This window comes from Eschrichtius robustus, chromosome 13 (assembly GCF_028021215.1).
Source record: "Eschrichtius robustus isolate mEscRob2 chromosome 13, mEscRob2.pri, whole genome shotgun sequence".
Taxonomy (NCBI): domain Eukaryota; kingdom Metazoa; phylum Chordata; class Mammalia; order Artiodactyla; family Eschrichtiidae; genus Eschrichtius; species Eschrichtius robustus.
The window spans coordinates 26,771,719-26,799,450 of NC_090836.1; the positions used below are offsets into that span (position 1 = coordinate 26,771,719).

A 27,732-nucleotide genomic window follows, 5' to 3' on the forward strand; every position below is an offset into this window, starting at 1 on the left:
TAATTCATGTACAACTTACAAAGGGAGGGGAAGCGAGAGGAGTACTGTGAAGGCTCACAGGCAGGCAGTGCAGCGTGGGCTGTGGGTAACTGCTTATTTCCATTGTGAAGAGTCAAAGAAGGTAATAAGCAAGATCCAAAAATGGTCCTGAGACCCTAATTTCTGGTATCAAAAGTTAGACCCTGGTGTTTAAATTCCCCTTTTATTTCTCCACTATTCCTTTGAAAAGATGATCAGACTCCAATCTTCCCACTGTCTTGCTCCAAGTATTTCTAGGCTGCAGAAGAAAAGTACTCTTTTCAGATCTGGGGTCCTAGAAAAGAGCCTTTACCTCTTGGGTTCATTCCCTGCTTAAAATTTCTAGCCAGTTACCACTGCAAAGTGACTGTGATGTACACACTCTCTAAATAACAGACTGGATAGATTTTTTAAAAAATTAATTTATTTTTATTTATTTTTCTTTGGCTGCATTGGGTCTTCGTTGCTGTGTGGACTTTCTCTAGTTGTGGCGAGCGAGGGCTACTCTTCATTGCGGTATGTGGGCTTCTCACTGCGGTGGCCTCTCTTGTTGCAGAGTACAGGCTCTAGGCACGCGGGGCTTCAGTAGTTGTGGCACATGGGCTTAGTTGCTCCGCGGCATGTGGGATTTTCCCGGACCAGGGCTCAAACGCGTGTCCCCTGCATTGGCAGGTGGATTCTTAACAACTGTGCCACTGGAGAAGTCCCCAGACTGGATGGATTTAAATGGGCTGTGGGGGACTTCCCCGGTGGTACAGTGGTAAAGAATCCGCCTTCCAATGCAGGGGGACTCAGGTTCGATCCATGCCGCAGGGCAACTGAGCCCGCACACCACAACTACCGAGCCTGGGCGTCTCAACTAGAGAGCCCGCGTGCTGCCAACTACAGAGCCCATGCGCCACAACTACAGAGCCTACGCACCCTGGAGCCCACACGCCACAACTAGAGAGAGAAAACCCGCCTGCCACAACTAGAGAGAAGCCCACGTGCCGCAACTAGAGAGGAGTCCATGTGCCGCAACGAAGATCTCACGTGCCGCAACTAAGACCAACGCAGCCAACAAACAAACAAACAAACAGGGCCCAGGAATGTGTGTGGCAGCATTTTTTAAAAAATAAAGGAAAAAAAAAGGGCTGTGGACAAGAATTTCAAATCAGTCTAGAAGGACATTTTCATCACTGAAATCCATCTACTTTTATTCTTTTTGGGTTTTCATGGTAATTGTTCAAGACTTGTAATGTTTTTAAATTTTATGGCATCAGTGAACAAGAAATGAAGTATCAGATGTTACTAAAACCTCTTAACACAGTCAGGAGAAATGAAGAATGGCACCAGAGTACAAATCAACATAACTCTTAATTCATTCCTTTCTTTCTCTAATGGGAGAGACACTTGTCATTGTTAAAATTTGCATTTACACAGATAATCTACAATTATTTAACACGGTACCTTTAAAAAAAACCCTCAGAGGTGAGTTCATAATTTAAAAATAAATACTGAGACAGATAAGGAAAGGTTAAGTAAGTGCAGTGTCCAATACAGCTAACATGTGGATAAGTGTTCTGGATAAAGACCGATCCAAGCCCATTCTCAGCTCCACCACGTTACCTAATAGCTGTGTGATCTTGGGTAAGTTACTAAGCTTCCCTGAGGAGGAAATTCCTCCTTCATAAAAGCATGTGCAGGACTAACTCATTGTTGAGAGGATTAAATGCAGGGGGCAAAAAGACCAAAATGTACAAGGCACTTTAATAGTACAATTCCTAATATAGAGTGATTTCTGTGAATGATTAGAAAATTACTTTATGAGCCTTTTTTTTGTATGACACTTTAAAAATATATGTATGAGAGTTCTACAATCTCAAGATTCACTCTTGTGTTCAGCATAAAAGACCAAGTTACCAAAAAATACTCATTTGAGTACAAAAACATGCTCATAAATATTCAGTCTTAATTTGAAACTGAAATTAATACGTAGATATTAATCAACTATAACTTTTCAACAGACTCCATAAACTAAATGGGATAAGCTAATCAAGCTGAGCAGAAAGATGAGAGCTCAAGACCACAAGCACAGAGACATAAAGTGCTATTTAAAACAGAAGTGTGATAACGAAGGGTTTTTTTCTTTAAAAAGCATGACATTCAGTATAAGAGAACATTTATTAAGTTCTCAACCCTGAAACAAATGCCTTGACTATTTAATTTAACAAAGTTATACTTTGAATGTAATAATATGTCAGATCCTCACAACTTAAGATGTGCATAATTTTATAGAGGATTATGTAGGGCTAATAAAACTGATAATAATTACAACAACATTGGCTATCATTTAGTCAGCACAGGTTTCTTACTTTCTCACAATAAATCAGTGAAAGAGGAAGGAAAAAAACTGTTATCCCCATAAAGATGAACTGACTGACACTCAGGAAGATTATGTAACTTGTCCAAGGTTACAGATAGTAAGTGACAGAACAGAGATTTGAACCCATGATTGTTATCACTTCAAAAACCAATATTCTTTCTGCCCCAAATTGCTTCTCTAGGCAGAACATTAGGAAACGGAACTAAATGACTGGGAAGATCTCTTGAAAATCTAGGATTTAAATTCTTTTTACTAATAAGCTAATATACCTGAGGGTATTAAGCTTCAAGCCCCTGTCCCAACAAGCAACTCTCCAGCCCCTAACCCCTTCAGGGAAAAAAGCAAGACAGGAAGACGTAGAAAGGAAGAAAGAATTACTTAACATTAAATCTTTCAGATACAAAAGGGTGATCTGCCGGTAATGACCAGCACTAAGAAAGTGAGAGCACGAGGACAGGAAAGAATTTAGATTAGTCATTAGAGAAGAACTTCCTGACAACAAAAATTGAGACACCGGAACACATTATCAGAGAACATTATGTAGGATAAACTGAAGAAAATACAACCTCATGAAGGGCTGTCAACACATAAACAGTGTCAACATACACACAAGATGGGGAAGTACAAATATAGCCTACTTGGCTCAGCCTCATTTATAATTTAAAATAGAAAAGAAAAAAAGGAAACTGGTAAAATAAGCTTGACAGCAACAGTCAGGAGACTGCACTACAATTCTGTCAGCCTAAGTACAAGTTAGCAAAATGCTAACCCAATATTTGTGCCACATTTTTCAAAAGACCCATCAAGGCACAGGTACCATTTTATATTTTCCTTCAGTTCACTATCCATTAAAACACAGCATCTCTATTTCCTCTCCAAATTCATGTTCAGACTAGAACCAGTGCTCTAGTCTAGGCTCAAAGTTAGTCATCACAGATGCACTGGTAAAATAAAACCCAAATTCTGCTAGTTTCTTAAGTATGTTTTGGGAGAATTTTGAATGAAAAATATCACAAAGATAACTTCCTTTGGGATTAAAAACAAAACAAAAAACCCCCACATAACTTTGGTGGAATTATTAGACCTAGGAGAATCATGTCTGTTCCACACGCCTATACCCCTTTCTCTCACTACATGAAATCAACCCATCCAAAGTTGATCGCATTAGGAAACTGCAGAGTCAACGATTCCGTTTATCCCTTTCCAATGTCAGCTGAGTCTTGATGTGAACCTTTACTAACCTGTAAAAAAATGAGAAGGCTACATGTTCCTGGTAGTAAGAGGATTTCTCACTTTCATTATAAAAAGAAATATGTTTCTTTTATGATGATTATGTTATTATCAGGGAAAAAAAGGGCTACTTCCATTAAAAAACAAATACACTCAAGTCAGCCAAGTTAGTGCTTTTATATTTCTTCCCTTTTTTTCTCTACAGCCACTGCCATCCAAAAGAGAAGTAACCTCTCAGCCTCTGGTCCTACCTAAAACCCTCTCCTTTACACAAGACAGAAAAGACTTCGGACCATTAATTATTTGGTTCTAATAATATACCCCAGTAGTTGAGAGCATAAGTACTTGCTTTTGGGAGACCTAAAATCTAGGGCAGACCTACCTTGTGAGTAGAGAAGGATCTGCATCTCTAAAAGAACACAGGTAAACACCTGTACCAAGTTCTCCAGGCCCAGGAGCTCGAAGACCTCTCGGAGCGGGTAATCGGAGAGAGGAAGTTCACTGGGGCCCGGCCTCTGACAGATGACGGGTTCATAAACACCATAAAATTTCAGTGATCTCCCTGGAGGAGGAAGGGGCACCTCATAGAGAATATTATGGATGTAGCTCTCAAGCGGCAAGGGCGGTGGCTGCTGTGAGGTAACTGCCTTGTAAAGCTGGATAAGGAATTTCTTGCAGGCCTGCATGAAAGGCAGTGGTGTGATCAAACATATACTTTTTGAAACATACAGGGTGTCTCTGCTGATGTCATAAGAGTTGTATCGCTGGAGTTTCAAAAGGGAAGTTGTATCTCCCTCGTCAATACTGCTTGCCAGTGAGTCCATGCTGCAGGAGGATGAAGCGTACAAGCTGCTGTAATGCTCTGCGTTGTGCATCTGGTAGAGCGTCTGCATTGCTGTGCAGATTTGCTTACTTGTAACTTCTTCATAAAAAGTGAGAACAAAACCGTAGGTACGAGAACCATCTTCCCGGGTAATTATAAATGAGTGGAACTGAGGGTCTTTATTGTCAGTTTGTGTTCTGAAAGATAGCCCTTTAGGCATGCACAACTGTGGAGGAAGAAGAAGAAAAGCATCAGAAGGCAATACACAAACAACTTCAAACCAGAAAAAAATGTTTGTGAAGCTCCATCCGAGCTTGTGACCTTCATTAAGTCATGTAACTTCTCTGAGCCTTGGTTTCTTTATCTACAACATTTGCTGCATCAGTGACTTGAAGACAAAATATGCAAGGGCACTATACAAATATTTAGTATTTAAGGACTATTTTTAGAGTAATGTTGATAATGTTTCAGAGGAATACACAGACAGGTGAAGGCTCATTTGATAAATGGAAAAAAAGTTAAACACAGAATAATAAAAACATCATTTCTGCTATTTTGAACAATATTATCCTTAGGAAAATAAACTTTGAAAATTAAATGATTTTTTATTTACTGAAGCAGAAGGGTAGAAACAAGACATTTTAGATTATTTCCAGCAGAGATCATGCCCCAGGTCTTGGGAACTACCCAGGATTGAGTCAAACTTGGGAATAAAATTACATGAGGAGTTAAAGATGCTATATTTAAGATACTTACAAAGCACAAGAAATTAAAATCGAGTCTTTAAAACATTTTAAACAAATTACAGAAAATTTGAAATACACTAAGGAAAACAACTTGTAATTCAACTATCCTAAAATAACGATCATTATTAACTTTTCTATTATTCCTTTCTACTTTTGTATTACAATATACTTTCTGCATAGAAATAATTTTACCATACATTATGACATTTTTTTTTCAGATTTAATAATCGATCTGGTGTAAAATTTAGAAGTTCTCCCAAATCCCCACATTACCAAAAAAATGTAATTCACTTAAGAGTTATATGTCCTTCATCCAAACTGTGAACAAACACTTACTAAGTGCCTTTCTGAGCTAGGCCCTGTGACGGTGAGACAACGGTGAGAAAGACACAGTTCCTGCTCCTCTGAAGCTTCCACTCCAGTAAGGATGACAGATGATTAAAGAATTATAACGTATTAGAAGTGCTATGATAGGGTAAATATAGGCTGCTAGGAAAAAAACACAGCAGGAGGACATAAATGAGAAAAGAGGGAGCCACCAGGGGAAAAAATGAAGGAAGCCCAAGCGGAGACCTGAGGATAGGTATAGGTGTCTATAGGTGTTAGCGAGATGAAGAGAAGGCAGAAAGGGCACGTGCAAAAGCCCAGAAGACAGAATGTGAGGTTTTGGGGAACTGAAACCTGCTCACTGTGGGTGGGGAGCAGAATGCAAGGTGGGGGGAGTGGAGAGCGAATGCAGGAGACATTAGGTCATGAAGTGGCTTGGAGAGTCACGGTAGGAGCCTCAGGAGGACGCTGGGAAGTCTCGGAAGGGTTGTTAGCAGGAGAGGGACAGAAACAGATGTGCCTCTTAGCTCATCAACCTTCCGGCATGCAAGGGCAGTGGTTTTCGCAGGACTCCAAGGAGGCAGCAGGAACGCTCAGAGCCGTGGAGTCATCTTTGACTCTTCTCTTTCTCTCTCACCCCATTACCCAATCCATCAAAAAAAATGATCAGTTCTACCTTCAAAAATATATTCAGAAACAAATTACTTCTATCTTTACTCTTACTACTCTAATCTAAGCCATATTCTTCTCTGGCCTGGATGACTATTTAATAGCCTGCTAACCAGTCTCCCTGCTTTTGCCCTCGTCCCCCATAACCTGCTCCCCATCTAGCAGCCAACGTGATCCTTAAAAACATACATTAGATCATGCCACTCTATTCAAAACCCTCCAATGGTCTCTCATTTTGCGAGAAGGTGAAATCCCCACACTGTAAGGCCCTTGTGAGGCCCTGCGTGACTTGGCCCCGGCGACTTCTCTGTCTCCATCCTCCACTGCTCTTTAGCTCACCTACTCTGCTGGGGGCCTTCAGACAATCCCAGTCCTCGGCCTGGAACCACCCTAACTCTCATCCAGTAGAGCAGAGGGGCTACCCTGCCAAACCCGACTCAAACTGCAGATCTGTAAGCAAAACGAGGATTTAGTTGTTTTAAATTAAGAGACTGCAGCCCTGAGGTCAAATCCAATCTGCCACTTGTTTTTGAAAATAAAATTTTATTGGAACACGATCACGCGCCTCCATTTAAGCACTGTCTACAGCTGCTTTTGCACTACAACAGCAGAGCTGAATAACTGCAACAGAGACTGCATGGCCCACAACGCTCAACTATTTACTATCTAGCCCTTTGTGGAAAAAAAAACCCTGCCAGCCTATGTTTTAAGCCACTTAAGTAACATTGGGATGGTTGTTATAGAGCTATATATACCCAAAACACTCCCTTACTTCCTGTAAGTCTCCATATAAATACTACCTTAAAGAGGCCTTCCTTTATCTTTCCATAAAAAAATAGTGTTTTCATCCTATAAATGCCGTTAAAATGTCACTTCTTCTCTAAAAAGTCTTTGTTGAATGAAGCAGTTAAAATCTTGCACCATAGTATACATATCTACATTGTATACTGACACACAGTAGTTTCTCGAATTTTGTTTCATCTCTAGATTGAAAACTACTCAAGGACTGGTAATAGCCTTAACCATTCAAGAGTACCACACATGGAACAATACACTATTTGGGGCCGTAATAAGTGGTGACTGATAAAGATAAAGAGCAAAAATTGTGAAGCTCAGCATAAGTATCCCAGTGAAAATGTCTTTATATTTCATATCACTGAATATAAGAATTGGAAAGAGCTACGGTAGCTTTACTTAATTATTATTATATATGTATGTTGACAAAAATTAAATTACTGTGTACATTTGGGCAAAATAAGATATAGATTTAGGTAAAACACATGAATACCTCGATTTGTTAGGGGGAAATTTTGCTTATTCCTAATCTTGGGAATAAAAGGCCATGGCAGAATATTTTCATAATGAGGCCTTCATAATTAAAGCTGCTTTCACCATAACAAGTCAATGAGATCTTCTACTGATTATGAATGAAAACTCATCTGACACATTTACTATAGTCAATAAAGATTGTAGGAAGGATGATCTGAATCAGTCTTGCTCCAGGCTAAGCTCAAACCTGCATAGTATAGTGCATGGCACACAGAAGTATTTGTTGAATGAATGAATGAATAAATGAATGAACAAGAAAACAATCAAAACAACAGTTCAGGGTACAGGATCAGATTTAGTTCATCTCTTCATTCAATCTGTAGTTCTCTTTTTACATCAAATAGGCAATACAGAAACACAGTGACTTCCAAAGTCAACATAAAGACTTAATTTAATTGACAGGGTTTCCTGACATCATAAACCACAAAATTCCAGCTCAAACTGTTTTTGAACAGCTGCCAAATATTCCCTTAAGGATTTGTAGTTTTCATCAGCATGCATTCAAACATCTACAGGAAAAGCTTGCCAAAAGTTGTGCTCAAAATGAAGAATGACTTTCTATGCTACAGATAACAGATGTAAGAATTATTAAATTCCCTTCCTACACATCAACAAAACTAAGAATTATATTTCTAATCTGGGAACCATAAATTGGAAAATGCTATTGCTTTTTCATTTTTAAAAGTGAGAATCATATGATTTGTCAAGTTTATTTTTCATAATCCTAAACTGTAAGTCAAGATTTGCTCACCATGGCATTCAACAACATATTTTATCCCATGATATTGCTGTTTACCAACAATATCCCCTCCCCACCCGACTCTCCCACAACAACTAAAAATTTAGAGTTGTCACTGCTGACCAGATTGTCGCTGGCCATCAGATTACTCTAGCCAAATTGGGCTCACAATGCTGTGTACCTCTCCTGGTTTGAGTGACCAAATGTCCTCTGGACTATTTTAGGCAGTGTGGCTAGAATTTTAACAATTCTTTTTTCCATTTTCTATAGTTCTATTAATCCCATTCCTTCTCTCTTACTATACAAATAAAACTCTCAATGAGTCAGTTTGCCCTTCCTTTCTTCCTTCCTTCTTTCCCTCTCTCTTTCCTTTCTTCATTTAATAAACATTTATTTTATGTCATGTATTGCATTAGATCTTGATAACTCAAAAGACAAATATGAAAATAATCCCTTACTTCTGGGAGCTTCTAGCCTAATAGGAAAGAGATATATAAACCAGCAGTTACAAAATAATGTGATCAATACTGCTACAGAGTGTGTTCAAAGTATTATAGGAATAGAGAAGACAGAGCACCTAACCATTCCTGTTTAAGAGATGGTTTTGCAGTGGAGGTGACACCTGAACAAAGACAGGGAATGGAAGTACTGTAAGCAAGCATATAGACCTTCATTTATTCAATGATTAGAACCTCTACTATGTGCAAAGCTAGGGATGTAGCAATGAATAAAAGAGAGTGTTCCTGTCCTAATGGTACTTACTTTATAGCAGGAGACAAGGAGTAGACAACCAGCTACATAATTAATTAACTGCAACTGTAACAGTGCTATAAAAAGGTACAAGGTGCCAAGAGAACCTAAGGGGACACGGCTGAATGCTGGAAGGGTGATGGAAGGTGGTGGTTAGAGATGGTTTCTCTGAGGAAATCATGTTTACAATGAAATCTGAAGGGTCAATACGAAGAATTCACTAGGGGAAGGAGAAGTGGAAGAGCCTTCCAAAGAGAGGTGAAAGCAGAAGCAGAAGCTGTAGTGTGAAGAACAGAAAGGACAGGAGCAGGAGGCCAGTTAGACAGCTATTGCAGGAATCCAGGTAAGAGAGCTTGTTGGTTTGGACTAAGGCGGGTATGTAGAAGCAGAGAGAAGTAGATGATAACTGATTGCATATGGGAGAGGGTGAGAAAGTGGGAAATTGCAAGCATGATGCTAGATTTTTGGCTTAGGCACCTAGGGAGATGGTTGTACCATTCACTGACCAAGGTTGGTGGGAAGACTGTGAATTCAGTTTTGGGCATGCTGAGTTTGAGATGCCGGTGAAATATTCTAGCTGCGATGTTAAGAAAACAAGTGGGCTCCCCCAGTAATGGCTGGATTAAAGCCCCCATTCCTATGATTTTATTGTGAGACATGAACTTAAAGCTGGGTCAAAATGAGGGCTTACTTTCATTCCAATGTCAGATCTATTAATGTAACTAAGGGTTATCCATTTCAAATTCAAGTACTTCCTGAGTCTGTCAAAAGTATATAGTGCTCTTTTTCCTTGCATTTTCCAAGATGGATGTCTAAATAGGTTTTTTCCAGGCAATGCTTTACCCTTTACTCTTCGCTCATCATGCCACTCCACCCTTCTTTGTGATCAAAGTAAACAGTAAATTGTAAACTTAGAGCTTTACAGATTATAAAGAGCTATATAATAGTTATTACTCTTTAGTTACCTGAAATATCATATATCAGATGTTTCATTTAGGACATATATACAAAAAAGAATCTTTATATTTCACAAAACTTGCTTAAAAAGGTATTAACCATATTTTCTTCCTAACAATTCCTAGGTTCTCTACATTCTTAAGGATAAGCTCCATCTATTAGAACATTACATAGACAGTCATGGATGCCAATATGCAGATTTCCTTAAAGAGATCTGAAATGGAGGCGGTGGGGTGTGGGGGGAAGACAGGGGAACTTCAGCTCCATTTGCAATGTTTTGTTTCATTTAAGAGGAAAGGTATGACTCTGAAGCAAATCTGTCAAATGTTGACATCTGTTAGTTCTGGGTGGTGGGTATATGACTTGTTTTGTTCTCTCTGTTTTATGATACTTCCATTTTTTTCCCCACAAAAAATCTGTGAATCCACAACCAAAAGAGACATAAAAGCAATTAATTCAGAAGCAATTTCAAATGTCACATATCTATTTTCTGTTATATATGTACTGCACTCATATACATGGCATTTTTTTTATTTAACAAGTTTCATTGCTTTGGGGTACTTAATTTGTATGAAATTAATGACCCTTATCCAAAGCTCCACTTTGTTAGCAGAATGAGTGATATTACAGAAGGCGATAATTTATTGGAGTGGGGTTTTGCTAAAGGCAAGAACAAAGCTTTATACCTTTAGGTGGGAATAAATTATAGCTTCATACAAATGTACTTACTAATAAATCAAAGAGGAAATTAAGGGAAGTAAAACTATGACCCAAATGCAGACTAGTTTAATGGGATGCTTTTCAGAGATTTTTCAAGGAGTACCAGCAAATCCCTTTAGATTTGCAGCAATAAACAAAATGTTGTATGGTGCTTAAGCGTCGAAACACAAGCCTACGTGTCTATTCTTCAGAGGGAAATGTTTTCTGCTTATGTAAAATAACTCAGAGAGAAGGCGTAAAGAAAATATCAAAGACAGGTCAAGGAAGCTGATAATTGCTTTAAAGATGAATGTTATGCAGATAGAGGTAAAGGCTAACACAGATATCTTGCTGTTAATCCATCCAAATGATTAAAAGTAATAAAACACATCAAGTGTGCCATTTTGTTCCAAATGACTGTGGATTCATATTGTAGTAAGAAACTAGTTTTGGACACCATTCTGATTTCTCACAGAATAATTTATACTTTGAAATATATTACTAATTTAAGAAGATTAAGTATTGTAATCTGTTTACATTCTTATCCATTTTTCCACTGCTTCATTTAGGCACTCTTTTCTTTAATATCTTTCCATTAATTTGCTGGCATAAGCAGCTGATAAATTATTTTCTGTCACTGCTGTTTGCTCACTATTTTAATCAGAAGCTTGTCTGTGCTCCTCCAAGTCTCATAAATATAACAAACAGTTGTGTTCCTCTTAATACCTATAGCACTGTCTTCACCAAAGATGAGGCTAGGCCCCACAGTATGAACTTCCAGCAAAAAGGCAACTCTCATTATTTTGGTATAGGGTAACAGTTAAGAGAAATAAGTACACTGTGCTCTGTAAAGAATCAAAGTTGAACTGCCAAGTGCCTTAGGCATCTGTCCTTAGAAAAAGTACCATGCTATTCCATCCTTGGAGTAAGTCCAGACTGGAATGGGTTTACTGTGATAGAGAAATACCACAAAGGATCCAATGTGACCCATATCATTTTGGGGCATGTCAAAACCAAGTTACATAGCTTTTCTTTGGGGGAGGCAGCATGCAGGTGGGAAAAAAGTGAGCTAGAGAGTAAAAATGATCTGGATTTAACCTCTGAGACTCCCTGTATAACTCTGGGCAAGTAAACTTACCCTCTGTAAAATATGAATAAGAATCCGCACTGGGTACATGTAAGCATGTATGTGAAAGTAACATACACGAGGTATCCAGCGGGCATCTACTACTAAATATTAATTTTCTTCCTTTACAGTATCACATCATAATGGGGTCTTTTGGCTCCACCTTTAAAATACTCAAAAAGAACCACAACTATGTGTCTCACTCCACCTTTCTTTTTTTCTTTTTTGGCCACGCCGCATGGCATGTGGGATCTTAGTTCCCCGACCAGGGATGGAACCCATGCCCCCTGCAGTGGAAGTGTGGAGTCTTAACCACTGGACCGCCAGGGAAGTCCCTGTCCACCTTTAATCACTTCTGTGCCTATCGTGCCTGATCTCTGATTTACTCATTTTGGGGGCCCCTGATTTTTATAATCACAGAGATCATGGGGAACAAAATATTATCCAGTCTTCTAAGAAGGACCCTTCCTAAATGACCTGAAAATTATGACCTACTGTATTTTTAAGAACCTCTAAAGGGACTTACAATCACCACTCGTAACTCATTACATTAATTTAAATTCCTTATAAACAAATTCCTACTAATGTCTAAATGATGCACTGAAGTTCCTTTCCTACCTTACTTTGTGAATATGATAAATTACAGACCCATCATACAACATTCCTTGAAATATGAAAACTGTAATCATGCTCCTTACATCAGGCTCCACTTCAGGCCAAGAAAATGATATCACTGTTATCAAAGAGTCTATGTATTAATTAATACAAATTCACCACACAGCTTAATAGCCGGAAAAGAAAATGGGCTTTGCGGGTCTGTTATATACACTTATTAGTTATGGGGACCTTAGGCAAGTTACTTAACCTCTCTGAGCTTCATTTTCTACATCTGTAAAATGAGGATAATATATCTTAAAGAATTTTTTATTTAAAGGATTAAATTAAATGAAATAATGTAGACATTCAAAATATAGTCACTATTGTCATCTTAAAATAAAAAGAAGGCTGAAGAGAAAAAAAAAAAAAAAACCAAACACATACCATGTTTACTGCATCTTGATCGAAAGGGTTCCATTCTATATTCTGAGGATAGTGGGCCAGAACTTTGGATTTGAATGTTCTTCTCAAAGGACTCTGGTCAAAATTTTCACCTACAACAGATAATTAGTAATCAGTTAATATCTAGATTTTTTCAAAAGCATGTCATAGTTTTATTTTTATTTTGTATATATACTGACTGATAATGTTGAAATCTGATTCAATTTCTACCTCTAATAGTCTCAGTTGTATATTTTTCAATGGACAATTGAAATGGAACTGTTAATAAGAGATCTGCATTTAAAAGTTCAGAATCTGAATTTTAAAATCCTGGCTACACAACTGATACTAAAAATCAAGACATGCTAAAATAATCCTTGCTGTAACCTAATTACTGTCCTCATTTCAACATGTGGTGACCAAAAAAAAATCTATTTGGAAACATTTAACTCACTAAAGAAACATCTCAAATTAAGCTAATTATACTTCTTAAGATCCTGAAATTTTGTACATGGATAGACTTAATGCTGCAGTGCCCAAAGGAGGCAACTTTGCTTGAGTTCCCACAAAAATCTCTGGTAAATTTGACTGCCTCTCCATGCTTTTACAAGTAACATTATTAACAGAATCAGAAACATCATTACTGAGTTGTCTGGTTTAGCAGACAGAACACATTAAGCACACTAACCTCTGAAAAGAAACAAGCTATTCCAAGCCAATTTCATCACCTGTTAAGATTCTGGAAAGGTAAAAGGCTATCCTTTGATTATTATATATAAGAAAATTCAGTAATAACTGTTAGCTCAGTTCTTTATGTCCTTGACCAGATTAACTCCCATGAGACCTGTTACCTCCAAATGCCTTACTTTCACAAAATATTTTAATATGGATGGATCTTAAATTCTCAGTGTCAAAAAGTTCAGATTAAGGAATTAGAAGACCTTGGGAGCAATACCATTCTGTCTCCTGTGTTCTTTCTACTTGTTAAGTTCTAAGTAAGTACAAAACACAAGCTGATGTATCAAAAGATAAATGCCACCTACCAGTATTTGTACAAATAAAAATATCATAAAGCAATTCATGAGTCATATTTGGACACCTAGTTAGACTCAGTTTCCATCTCTGGTAAAAATATAAAAGACGTATACTAAAACACCTTTCAGTGCAAAACTTATCAGATCACAGAAGGAGGGAAAAGTCACACTGTAAAATCTTGTTGGAGACTGCAATATAAAATACACAGGAGCGTTTTTGAATAAAGGCACATAATTTAAACAGATTTACTGAAGCAACTAACCTTTTACTTCTAATTTCAGCCCTTGGCTAATGATCATTTTCCTTTGGATTCCTCTTACTTATTTGGGCAAGCACTTCATCTCTATGTCTTTCTACCTCATATTTCCATCTTCTAAGAGATAGAGAGCTTTCACTTCTAGAAGAGAAGCTGTCAAAGGCATCCCTAAGGAAAGTTTATCAATTTCTGCACCATGCCTCTAGGGTATGGGAAAGTCAATGGAAAATGTGGAACCATCCATGGGTCACTATATCTGAAGAAAGGAGTCAGGGCTCATGGTTGATTTCAAAAAGGGTAAATGGTATCTTTAAGCTGGTACTAGATTCTCATGCAAACGCTAAGAAGTTTTAGATTATTTACTTCTTCATTAAAGAAAGAAAGATTACTTTTCACTTCAAGTCGGAGAAAAAGAAAAACAAAAATTCTCTCCTGGTTCTAAGGTTTATGCTGCTGACTGTGCTAGTGACACAGCAACGGGATATCCTCAGATAATACCCAGCCATCAAGAAACCCTCTCCTTCGCCCACCCTCAAATACCAAAAATGCTTATTTTATCATTCACAAATGTAAATAAAATAGGAAATACTGCAGGAGCAGAAGAAACAGCATATAACGCAGGATGTAACTCCTTGCAACACTTACCTTTTAATGAATTCCTGCCTCAGTTTGGTTAAAATAGTAACATTATCTTCATTCATATATCAAGTTACTAATGGGTCGGGAAATAAATCAGAAAAGTCATGACACTGCCATTTTCAATATAATTGTCCTGTTAAGGAAGGAACACCACACCCTCTTGAGGCACAATGAATCAACCAGAAGAGAGAGAAGGAAAACCACCTCCAGGGAAAAAGAATTTCACAAAAACAAAAACCCACGAAACAGAAATACAAATCTAACAAAAGAAAAACATAACCACCACCACCACCATCACTTCTTATGAGACTGCTTTAAAAGGGGGGAAGATCATTGCTATATACACAGCTGTCTTGGCAAATATTATTTTGAAGAAAATTTGGAGAAAATCTGAGTGATAATTCTGATAACACTGTTAAGGATTCAGAAGTGAGTAAATGCAGCTACTCCTACTAGTACCAGTCAAAGAAGAGAATCTTGGAGATGCCTTTTGGAGGTGTGAGACAGAGCAACAACCTAACCTTTGCACTTTGAACCCATAAACCTCTAACGTAGAATTTATTGCTAGGACTTAGCAGGAAAAATGAATCAGTCTAAGAATTTGGATTCCCAGGAAATGGAAATTACATAAGTATGCTTTACTTAACTTAAAATCCACCTTTTAAACATTATCCTGAAATAAACAAGGATTATAAATTTGTGCAAATATTAATATCCCCCACGACAACTACAAGTGGACTTAATTTCAAGTAATATTGCCAAGTAACCTCCTACTGACCTTAAGCTACAATTAAGACTCTCCTCCTAAGAAAATAGGACATATCTGCCAAGAGAGCTTAAACACTAATGAATAAATAATTTCTTCAAGGCTTGAAGCAAATGAGGTCTTTACAAAAATTAAGATGCAAATGAGAGAACAGAAATACAAAATAATATCTTTTTTTTTTGCCTAAGCAAAACTGAATAAAGAAGCAATTTGATGGGCTTGGGATGAATTAAAATAATAATTTCTAACACCTCAACTTTTATTTTTATTTTTACCTGAAGTCGTATTTGCAGCATCTTGGCTCTTGCCATGACGATCTGCTTCTAGCCATTGGTACAAAACTACATAATGTAACAGAAACAAAAAAGCTTTATGAACAAAGAAACACAAACAAACAAAAAAGCAAAAATGACTGTGAAGAATGGAAAATGAGAATTAAAAAATTAAACAAAAGCAATTAAACATGAGACATTAACATCAACGGAACATAGCTTAACACTAATAGTACGTAGCTTATAAGCTATTAGTAATAAGAAAGGAAAGAGAATAGGTAATTGTATTTTAATGTAATAAGAGAAATGCTATTGAAACATCTGTAACAGTTATTCATATGGGAAAAAGTACACACTTTTCTTAATGCTAATTTAAAGAGAAATATCAGGAGAAAGCTAATGTTTCTATAGTCAGATATAATAAAATATGGTAGCAAGACCAAATGGACTAAATGACCAACTATGGAAATTGCATCCCAATTTCTGCAAACCTATCAGAATGGCTGAAGTCCAAAAAACTGACTATACCAAATGCTGACAAGTACGCAAAGAGACAGAACTCTCGTAAATTGGTGGTGGTAATGCAAAAAGGTAGAGCCACTTAGGAAAGACAGTTTGCAGTTTCTTACAAGGCTAAACATAGTCCTACTACATGATCCTATAACCCCAGTCTAATCAGTAGAGAAACATAATACAAGTTTCAAGAGGAGCAACCTACAATATACCTGATGAATACTTGTCAAAACTGTCAAGGTCATCAAAAACAAGTAAGGTCTGAGAAACTGTCATAGCCGAGAGGAGCCTAAGGAGACAAGACAACTGAATGTAATGTGGTATCCTGGATGGGTTCCTCCAACAGCAAAAGGACATTAAGTAAACAAAAGGAAATCTGAATGGAGTATAGACTTTAGTTAACAATAATGTATCACATTGATTCATTAATTGCAACACAAGCATCCTACTACCCTAGGATGTTAATGACAGGGAAAACTGTGCATGGAGGGAGGTGTGGTGGGGTGTATATGGGAACTCTCTTATTATCTTCTCAATTTTTCTGTAAATCTAAAACTGTTCTAAAAATCAAGTCTGTTTTTAAAAATTACATTCCAATATTTAATGTAAGGGCAAAAACATATATTATATCCAATCTTATAAGTAGTCTACCTTTTGTAAAGGCTAACACAGATATCTTGCTGTTAATCCATCCAAATGATTAGAAGTAATAAAACACATCAAGTGTGCCATTTTGTTCCAAATGACTGTGGATTCATATTGTAGTAAGAAACTAGTTTTGGACACCATTCTGATTTCTCACAGAATAATTTATACTTTGAAATATATTACTAATTTAAGAAGATTAAGTGTTGTAATCTGTTTACATTCTTATCCATTTTTCCACTGCTTCATTTAGGCACTCTTTTCTTTAATATCTTTCCATTAATTTGCTGGCATAAGCAGCTGATAAATTATTTTCTGTCACTGCTGTTTGCTCACTATTTTAATCAGAAGCTTGTCTGTGCTCCTCCAAGTCTCATAAATATAACAAACAGTTGTGTTCATCTTAATACCTATAGCACTGTCTTCACCAAAGATGAGCCTAGGCCCCACAGTATGAACTTCTAGCAAAATGGCAACTCTCGTTATTTTGGTATAGGGTAACAGTTAAGAGAAATAAGCTATGCAAACACAAGCTCAAGTTTGCTCGGTACAGAGATTCCATTAGTCAACTATCCTCTTATGTACTATTAACTAAGAAGTATCAACTCTTGGGGAAAAGTTTACTACAATGAGGACACAGGCTATTAAAAAATTCACACTAGAGCTCTGTAACTTAGAAGCTTTGAAGGGTGTGTAAACTTCTGTATGTCTTAGAGATGTCAGAGTCTTTCCTTTAAAGAGCCAAATAATGATCACTGTAGGGTCCGAATAGCCGGGGAACCTTCCTATCCACATCTCAAAGGTCTGAATGATCCCAAGAGAGTAGCACAGGCTAAGCTTCTACTTTTGGATGCTATTTATCTATTCACAGATATTGTGAGAGTTCTAGATCCCAAACAAGGTTTGCAGAAATTTTCTATGCTCTCCCTCCACAAAACAACAAAAACAGGGCTGGGAAAGCGACCTATGGAACTCCTGAACTGAAGGAATAAAGGAACTGATTCATTATAAATGGCTAAGGGCACCCTGAAATCACGACGGAAGTTATTTGGATCTTTAGGGACAGCCAGAACTGTGAACTGACATCCATCTATCATCAGGGATAGATGACCCAAAATAGACCTCTGAACAGCCACAAAAATACACCCAGTGTGCAAAGCCCTTGGTTGAGGGTGCCCCAGTGGGCACACAAGTCAGTGCACTCCTCCACTCCTCCAGGTTACTGCATACTCCTGGGAGGCAATATTGTTACAACTGGGACTAACATGAAAGAAGTGGAGAAGCAGACCTCACTCACTGAATATACACTACAGGCGTTTCCTCTTTCTGGGTCACAGGAGTAACAACTACTAATTAGAGTAGTAGCAGAGTAGGGTAGTATTAGATTACTTACTCCAAGTGACACAAATATCTCCCCATTTAGAAAAGCAATCATGAATTTTACAAATGATGCTGAATATCCCTCTTACAGAAATGAGACACAAAGTAGGGAAACGAATCCATTCAATGGTCTGATAATTCTGCCTAGCTCTTATTTAAAGCCTATCCTGCCCTGTTTAAGGTGTAAACTCTTGGCTGTGTTCAGAGTATCATTGCCATTATATTTACCAATTACTTCATATAGCCTTTGTTTCTGGTTTTACTGGACAAAAAGAAAAAATATGAAAGCTATTCCAGATCATTTTACTCTGGCCAGTTATATGGAGAATGGTACATAAGCAAAAATAATTTTAACAGATTTGAGATTCAATTATTTTATTACTGCCTCCAGATTACCAAAATCCAATTAACTATGGCCTAAATAATTCAGAGAATTTCCAGTGAAATAAGTGCATCTGCTTCATGCAAAGCTATAATGTGAATCACCATTAGACCCAATTTGGATTTCAAAGTCTACTTTACAGCACATATATTTAAAAAGATAATGTATAACTATAAAAGAAATGTAACAAATATTTTTACTTAACATACTAGAATGTATACGGGCAGGTCTAGAAGGACTGAGCTCTAAAAATTTCTTAACTCTCATAAAGTTTCTGAAATATGTCACATTACAAAGAATCTAATCTTCTTCTTACTTTGTAGATGATGTTAGAATACCAAAAATACACCTCTTCTCCCTGTGGCTGGGACCACAAGATCTGGCCTTTTGGTAGCTCTATGCTTCCTCTCAATTGGAACTAAGAGTAAGGGACCCCCAGCTCCAAGTCACTGGTGAGGATTTCTATAGTCTGTGCATGAGGTTGCAAGTAGAGGGAGATCTGTGAACCTTGGAGCTCTTTCTCAGGCTGAGATACCCTGTTACATATTTCTTCACTCATCTCCTCTCTGAACCTTCCCACTCCTAGGGCCCCAGTGAGTTCCCTCCCTTGTTGTCCATTTCCACCACAGTCTATTTCTGAACAGGGTATTTCTCCACAAAACAAGGCCAAGTCTCCCAATACTTCCCTATGCTCCTGTCCCTGAAGGATATCACTGAAGTCTAGACGCGTTAAAGAAAGTTTGCTGATAGGAATAATGAAAACAGAAGGGAAGTTGAAACAGGTAATCTCTTCTGCCCTGTCCCTTTTTCACTGTGTTCCTTTTCTCTCTAAAGGTAAAGTTAAAACACACACACACACACAAACACAAACACACACACACACATGGACAGAATACTCACAGTGAGTAATTTTTCCTCAGTATTTTGATAAAGGTGAGAGGAGGAAATGGAGATACTATGGATGCTGCCTAAGAAGTCCATGCTGAGGCAAAGAAAAAGGGATGATATGGTGGTGAGGTAACTCTTCTCCTTCCCATGTCTAACACTACAGGTCTCCAAATGTCTATCTCCAAAGACCCCAGCCTGAATGAGTATGGGTGGGAGTTGGGAGAGGGAATACTAGGCAGCAGTGTGTCCTACAAGAGACTGACCAGGGAAAGAGAAAGGGGGGTGGGTGAAGAGGGGTGGGCACCTTCATGGTGGCAACTAAAATAAAGGGGCACTCCTGTGACATTCACAAAAAGACATCTCCTGCACATGTGCTATCTCTACACCACAGTAAGCTGTCCCCTTCGAAGCACATCCCCAGGAGGCTGCATATTCACTATTCATTCTGATAATTCTACAACCATTTAGACATCTCTGAGCAGGCGACGTATACGCAGAGACCTGATGAAGTAGTAGCCATCACATAGTTAACACACAGAGCTTACTATAGGCAGGTGTTATTCTAAGTGCTCTACATATATTAACCCATTTCATCATCATAATTACTCTATGAAGTAGGTCCCATTATGGTTCTCATTTTACAGATGTAGAAACTGAGGCACAAAAAGGTTAAATAACTTGCTCAGGTCGGATAACGAGGAAATTCAAACCTAAGCAGTCTGACTCCAGAGTCTGTGCTCTTAATTCTATGTAAGACGTCATCTCAGGAAAGCGTATTTCAGGCAAGGGAAATAGCAAGTGGACAGTCCCTGTGGTACAAGTGAGCTTGTCCCAGGTGAGATGCAGCAAGACCAGGACACCGATGCATCTGAGTGAGGTGGTGGAAAATGAAGTCAGAGAGATAGCCAGGAGCCAGATAAAACAGGACCTTGTAGGCTGTGGTGCGGACTTTTGATTTTATACTAAGTATCATGGGAAGTAACTGGAGTGTCTTAAACAGAGAAGTGACTTTGTTTTAAAAAGATCACCCTGGCAGCTGAGAGAACAGACTGTAGTGGTCAAGGGTAGATGCAAAGAAATCAGTTAGGAGCTTCTGCAACAGTCCAGGCAAGAGATGATGGCAGTACGGATTAGAGAGAGAGTGCTAGGGTGGTGAGAAGTGATAAGATTCTAAATACATTCTGAAGGCATAAAATATTATATATGATTTGCTGATGGATTAGATGTGAGAGAAACGAATAGTCAAGAAGGATATCATGATACCATGGGTTTTGGTCTAAGCACCTGGATGAATAGAGTAGCTATTTACTGAAACAAGGGACAATGGAGAAGACGGGGATTTTACTGTGGGGAGGAGGGCTGTCAGGGAGCTGGAATGAAGAATTCAGTTTTGGATACGTTAACTCTGAGATGCCTATTAGATATCCAAGAGAAGTTTTTGAATAAGCATTTAGATATACGAATTTAAATTCAGGGGAAAAGTTAGAAACATAAAAAGGACGGTATTTAACATCACAGGGCTGGGTAAGATCACTTAGGAAATGACTGGAGATGAAGAGAGGAAGCCTGGGGTCAGACCTAGGGGGACTCAAGCAACACTGAGAGGCTGGGAAGAGGATGAGGAACTGGCAAAAAGGTAAATGAGAAAAAGCAGTCAGTAAGGTAAGAGAAAACCAGAAGCATCATGGAAGCCAAGTTAAAGAAAATGTTTTAACAAGGACGGTGCTGACAACAGGAAGTCACTGTGACCTTGACAAAGAGATTTCTGTGTGGTGTGGGGGTGAAAACCTGTCTGGCGTTGTTCCAAGAAAGACTGCAAAGAGAGGAAGTCGAGGCAGAGAGCATAATCAACTCTTCTGAGGAGTTCTGCTGGAAAGATGATAAAGGGATGATATTGGAGGAGAACGTGGGGTTGAGGGAAGGGTTTCAGGTTTTGTTTTGTTAAAGACAGGAGGATGTTAACTCATTCAAGCAACATTTCCAGTGTGCCTACACTATGCCAGGCACAGTGACTGATGCTCTAGGTCTGGTCAGGACAGTCCAGTCCTCTGAGGATCTCTCGCTCTCCTATCTTGCCTTCCTAATTCTACACAGAGAGCTGGTTTGCCCATTCCATACTACATTATGGCTGATACAGGGTGTACTCCCCAGGCAACCACACTTCCTATCCCCAGCATACAGCTTACCTACTTTATCCTTGTAAGCCTTTATGAAACAGAACAGGACCCTCTGAAGCCCTCCCAGGTACAAATCCTTTCCATGTCACCCATTTCTTGTTTGCAGGAAATAGGCTTCATTCAGCTTCCTTGACCTTCCCTGAATCCCAAAGGGCAGATTCAAACAGTTGCTTATCAAGGAAGGGAGAGAATGCAGAAACAAAGGAGGAGCAGTCAAGAAAGAGCAGTGCAGCCACAGGGCAGGGTCCTGGTTCCATCACAAGGAATACACTTAACAAAATACCTTTGAGTTCTTCTGCAGGAACTAAGGCCCCCACCCAGGTGGAGGATGGTAACTTCAGGCTGAGCACAAGAGTCCTGGAACACTGCCCTGTTACCTTACCACCAACCAATCAGAAGAAAGTCTGCACACAGTGGAAGAGAACAAAGACTCTGACGCCCTCCTCAAATAATTCTCCCTTTAAAAATTTCATGGTAGAGCAGAGTCTTTGGAGTTGGTTTTCAGACATGAGTCCGCTTTCTCCCCAGGTTGCTGGCCTCCTGAATAAAGCAACCTTTCCATTCCTACCAGCACTTGTCTCTCAAGTATTGGCTTTCAAGCATCAAGCAGCCAAACCTGAGTTTGATAACATTTATACAGGACACGGAATCCACGAGGGACTGCATTCTCTCCACTTTATCTTTTCTCCCTCTGGCACTCCTTGAAACAGTCCCAAACCATTCTCACTTGAATAAGCCATGCCAATTATCTTAGCACCAGTGAACAGCTATTACAGATCCTGGATTTATGACAGACAGCAGGTGCTCACCAACATCCATGTTCTCCTCTCCTTCCCAATATCCTTGCATCTGGGTGGGGGCCAAAAGACTATTTCTTACCAATGAAATGCGAGCAGAAGTGATGGGTGTCACCTCCAGCTTGAGGCACACAACCTGTCTTTCTTCTGCTACTCATCAGCTAAATGAAAATGGAAATGGGGCCTTAAAGACGGGAAGGCCACACATGGAAGAAACCTGGCTCACTGAATGCCTCTGCAAAACAGAGCCCCTTCCCATCTTGGCCTACATTAGACTAAACAATGAATGAGAAATAAGCTTCTATTGTTCTGAGCCACTGATAGTCTAGGGTTGTTATTACAACAGTTAGCTATTTTTATATTTCTGGATTAGCCTGTATTTTAATTTGTGTTAGTTTTGACCTTCTGATTATAATGCCAATCCCTGACTATACTGCACCTTCTTTTCCTTGGTAATGCTCTACATTGCCTGTTGCTGTGCTCAAATGCATGATGAGTATAGTTCTTCAAATATGGGATAAAATTTGCCCATTTTCTATGGATGCTCTCTACCTTTCATAGAAGAAGCCATATACCCACCACTAAGCTACTAATCAAGACCACAGGTTCTAACTCACGATGGGCCTATTAGCCTTTCTAAATCTACAACCTCTAAAATCCAGTTGGCGATCTTGCAGGTGTGGGCTGCTGGTCACAAAGGGAATCAAGCAAAAGAAGCTGGAGGGATCTCTGAAAATTCATAGACACTACTGAAAAATGTTCATCAATAAAGAAACCTGAATTCTGGTAATCCTAAAAGTTTATTTATTTATTTATTTATTTAAAAACATTTATATTAACATATTTCCATACATATTTCCATACAAATACAAATATAAGATTTTTAGAAATTTCATGTAATGTCTGAAACATTTATATTAACATATTTCCATACATATTTCCATAAAAATACAAATATAAGATTTTTAGAAATTTCATGTAATGTCTGAAACATTTATATTAACATATTTCCATACAAATAACCCAATGAAAGTTTAGTATTAGTTGTTTTGTTTGTTTGTTTTTTTATACTGCAGGTTCTTATTAGGCATCAATTTTATACACATCAGTGTATACATGTCAATCCCAATCGCCCAATTCAGCACACCACCATCCCCACCCCACCGCAGTTTTCCCCCCTTGGTGTCCATATGTCCATTCTCTACATCTGTGTCTCAACTTCTGCCCTGCAAACCGGCTCATCTGTACCATTTTTCTAGGTTCCACATACATGCATTAATATACGATATTTGTTTTTCTCTTTCTGACTTACTTCACTCTGTATGACAGTCTCTAGATCCATCCACTTCTCAACAAATGACTCAATTTCGTTCCTTTTTATGGCTGAGTAATATTCCATTGTATATATGTACCACAACTTCTTTATCCATTCGTCTGTTGATGGGCATTTGGGTTGCTTCCATGACCTGGCTATTGTAAATAGTGCTGCAATGAACATTCGAGTGCATGTGTCTTTTTGAATTACGGTTTTCTCTAGGTATATGCCCAGTAGTGGGATTGCTGGGTCATATGGTAATTCTATTTTTAGTTTTTTAAGGAACCTCCGTATTGTTCTCCATAGTGGCTGTATCAATTTACATTCCCACCAACAGTGCAAAAGGGTTCCCTTTTCTCCACACCCTCTCCAGCATTTGTTGTTTGTAGATTTTCTGATGATGCCCATTCTAACAGGAGTGAGGTGATACCTCATTGTAGTTTTGATTTGCATTTCTCTAATAATTAGTGATGTTGAGCATCTTTTCATGTGCTTCGTGGCCGTCTGTATGTCTTCTTTGGAGAAATGTCTATTTAGGTCTTCTGCCCATTTTTGGATTGGGGTGTTTGTTTATTTAATATTGAGCTGAATGAGCTGTTTATATATTTTGGAGATTAATCCTTTGTCCGTTGATTCATTTGCAAATATTTTCTCCCATTCTGAGGGTTGTCTTTTCGTCTTGTTTATGGTTTCCTTTGCTGTGCAAAAGCTTTGAAGTTTCATTAGGTCCCATTTGTTTACTTTTGTTTTTATTTCCATTACTCTAGGAGGTGGATCAAAAAAGATCTTGCTGTGATTTATGTCAAAGAGTGTTCTTCCTATGTTTTCCTCTAACAGTTTTATAGTGTCCAGTCTTATATTTAGGTCTCTAATCCATTTTGAGTTTATTTTTGTGTATGGTGTTAGGGAGTATTCTAATTTCATTCTTTTACATGTAGCTGTCCTGCTTTCCCAGTACCACTTATTGAAGAGACAGTCTTTTCTCCATTGTATATCTTTGCCTCCTTTGTCATAGATTAGTTGACCATAGGTGCGTGGGTTAATCTCTGGGCTTTCTATCTTGTTCCATTGATCTATGTTTCTGTTTTTGTGCCAGTACCATATTGTCTTGATTACTGTAGCTTTGTAGTAGAGTCTGAAGTCAGGGAGTCTGATTCCTCCAGCTCCATTTTTTTCCCTCAAGACTGCTTTGGCTATTCGGGGTCTTTTGTGTCTCCATACAAATTTTAAGATGATTTGTTCTAGCTCCGTAAAAAATGCCATTGGTAATTTGATAGGGATTGCATTGAATCTGTAGATTGCTTTGGGTAGTATACTCATTTTCACAATGTTGATTCTTCCAATCCAAGAAAATGGTATATCTCTCCATCTGTTGGTATCATCTTTAATTTCTTTCATCAGTGTCTTATAGTTTTCTGCATACAGGTCTTTTGTCTCCCTAGGTAGGTTTATTCCTAGGTATTTTATTCTTTTTGTTGCAATGGTAAATGGGAGTGTTTCCATAATTTCTCTTTCAGATTTTTCATCATTAGTGTATAGGAATGCAAGAGATTTCTGTGCATTAATTTTGTATCCTGCAACTTTACCATATTCATTCATTAGCTCTAGCAGTTTTCTGGTGGCAGTTTTAGGATTCTCTATGTATAGTATCATGTCATCCGCAAACAGTGACAGTTTTACTTCTTCTTTTCCAATTTGTATTCCTTTTATTTCCTTTTCTTCTCTGATTGCCGTGGCTAGGACTTCCAGAACTATGTTGAATAATAGTGGTGAGAATGGACATCCTTGTCTCGTTCCTGATCTTAGAGGAAATGCTTTCAGTTTTTCACCATTGAGAATGATGTTTGCTGTGGGTTTGTCACATATGGCCTTTATTATGTTGAGGTAGGTTCCCTCTATGCCCACTTTCTGGAGAGTCTAAAAGTTTATTTTGATTAAGATCTTAATAAAAGTACATCAACATCCATCCAGTAAGCTGTGAATTTCTAAGAGACTCACAATATATTTCCTTCTTGATTACATCAAATTTAAAGAGCCATACTTTATTTAGTTAACATTAAATATAATACACTTCAATTACTGAAGTTTATTCACTGGGAACCAAAGGAGTACACAATACAGATATTCTGTTTCAAACTCAGCTGGAGGTACCCCAATTTAATTCTGTCCCTAACCACCTGGAGTTAGTGCAGGCATTATCCACTAGAGGGCATGGTTCCCAATAAGACTGCCCTGATTTCAGAGATTCCGCAGGTCATCTGCAGTTCTCACAGACTGGCAATACATTTGGAAGTTCCCACAAACCCCTCTAGTTTGACAATTTATAACTCACAGAACTCAGGAAAGTGTTATACTTATGATTATAGTTTTATTACAAGGGATACAAATCAGAAGGACCAGACAAATGAAGATACACACAGGGTGAGGTCTGGGAAGGACTGCAGAATTTTCATGCTCTCTCCTTGTGGAATCAGGGTGTGTTACACACCACCTCACCCCCTCAACAATGTGTTCATCAACCAGGAAGCTCCACTAAGCTTTGGTGTCTAAAGTTTGGGGCTCGACTGGGAGCCTGAACCAAGATGGCGGAGTAGAAGGACGTGCTTTCACTCCCTCTTGTGAGAACACCAGAATCACAACTAGCTGCTAGACAATCATCGACAGGAAGACACTGGAACTCACCAAAAAAGATACCCCACATCCAAAGACAAAGGAGAAGCCACAATGAGATGGGAGGAGGGGCGCAATCACAGCAAAATCAAATCCCATAACTGCTGGGTGGGTGACTCACAGACTGGAGAAAAATTATACCACAGAAGTCCACCCACTGGAGTGAAGGTTCTGAGCCCCATGTCAGGCTTCCCAACCTGGGGGTCCGGCAACGGGAGGAGGAATTCCTAGAGAATCAGACTTTGAAGGCTAGTGGGATTTGATTGCAGGACGTTGACAAGACAGGGGGAAACAGAGACTCCACTCTTGGAGGGCACACACAAAGTAGTGTGTGCATCGGGACCCAGGGGAAGGAGCAGTGAACCCAGGGGAGACTGAACCAGACGTACCTGCTACTGTTAGAGGGTCTCCTGCGGAGGCGGGGGGTGGCTGTGTCTCACCGTGGGGACGGGGACACTGGCAGCAGAAGTTATGGGAAGTACTCCTTGGTGTGAGTCCACCCAGAGTCTGCCATTAGCCCCAACAAAGAGCCCAGGTAGGCTCCAGTGTTGGGTTGCCTCAGGCCAAACAACCAACAGGGAGGGAACCCAGCCCAACCCCTCAGCGGTCAAGTGGATTAAAGTTTACTGAGCTCTGCCCACCAGAGCAACCCCAGCTCTACCCACCACCAGTCCCTACCATCAGGAAACCTGCACAAGCCTCTTAGATAGCCTCATCCACCAGAGGACAGACAGCAGAAGCAAGAAGAACTACAATCCTGCAGCCTGTGGAACAAAAATCACATTCACAGAAAGATAGACAAGATGAAAAGACACAGGGCTATGTACCAGATGAAGGAACAAGATAAAACCCCAGAAAAACAATGAAATGAAGCAGAGATACGCAACCTTCCAGAAAAAGAATTCAGAATAATGATAGTGAAGATGATCCAGGACCTCGGAAAAACAATGGAGGCAAAGATCGAGAAGATGCAAGAAATGTTTAACAAAGACCTAAAAGAATTAAAGAACAAACAAACAGAAATGAACAATACAATAACTGAAATGAAAACTACACTAGAAGGAATCAATAGCAGAATAACTGAGGCAGAAGAACGGATAAGTGATCTGGAAGACAGAATGGTGGAATTCACGGATGCGGAACAGAATAAAGAAAAAAGAATGAAAAGAAATGAAGACAGC

General features: G+C 38.8%; 1 protein-coding gene across 2 annotated transcripts in view; it reads right to left on the reverse strand.

Moving 5' to 3' along the window:
* DENND5B (DENN domain containing 5B) overlaps nt 1–27,732 on the reverse strand; it is a 210,181-nt gene that overhangs the window by 95,828 nt on the left and 86,621 nt on the right. The window contains exons 2-4 of one of the 2 annotated variants that reach the window (XM_068560642.1): nt 15,788–15,853; nt 12,820–12,929; nt 3,996–4,662 (exon numbers count right to left, since the gene is read on the reverse strand). In XM_068560642.1, the coding sequence (XP_068416743.1) occupies nt 3,996–4,662; nt 12,820–12,929; nt 15,788–15,853 (843 nt within the window). The remainder of the gene's footprint in view (nt 1–3,995; nt 4,663–12,819; nt 12,930–15,787; nt 15,854–27,732) is intronic. The other variant, XM_068560641.1, reaches the window with a different exon arrangement.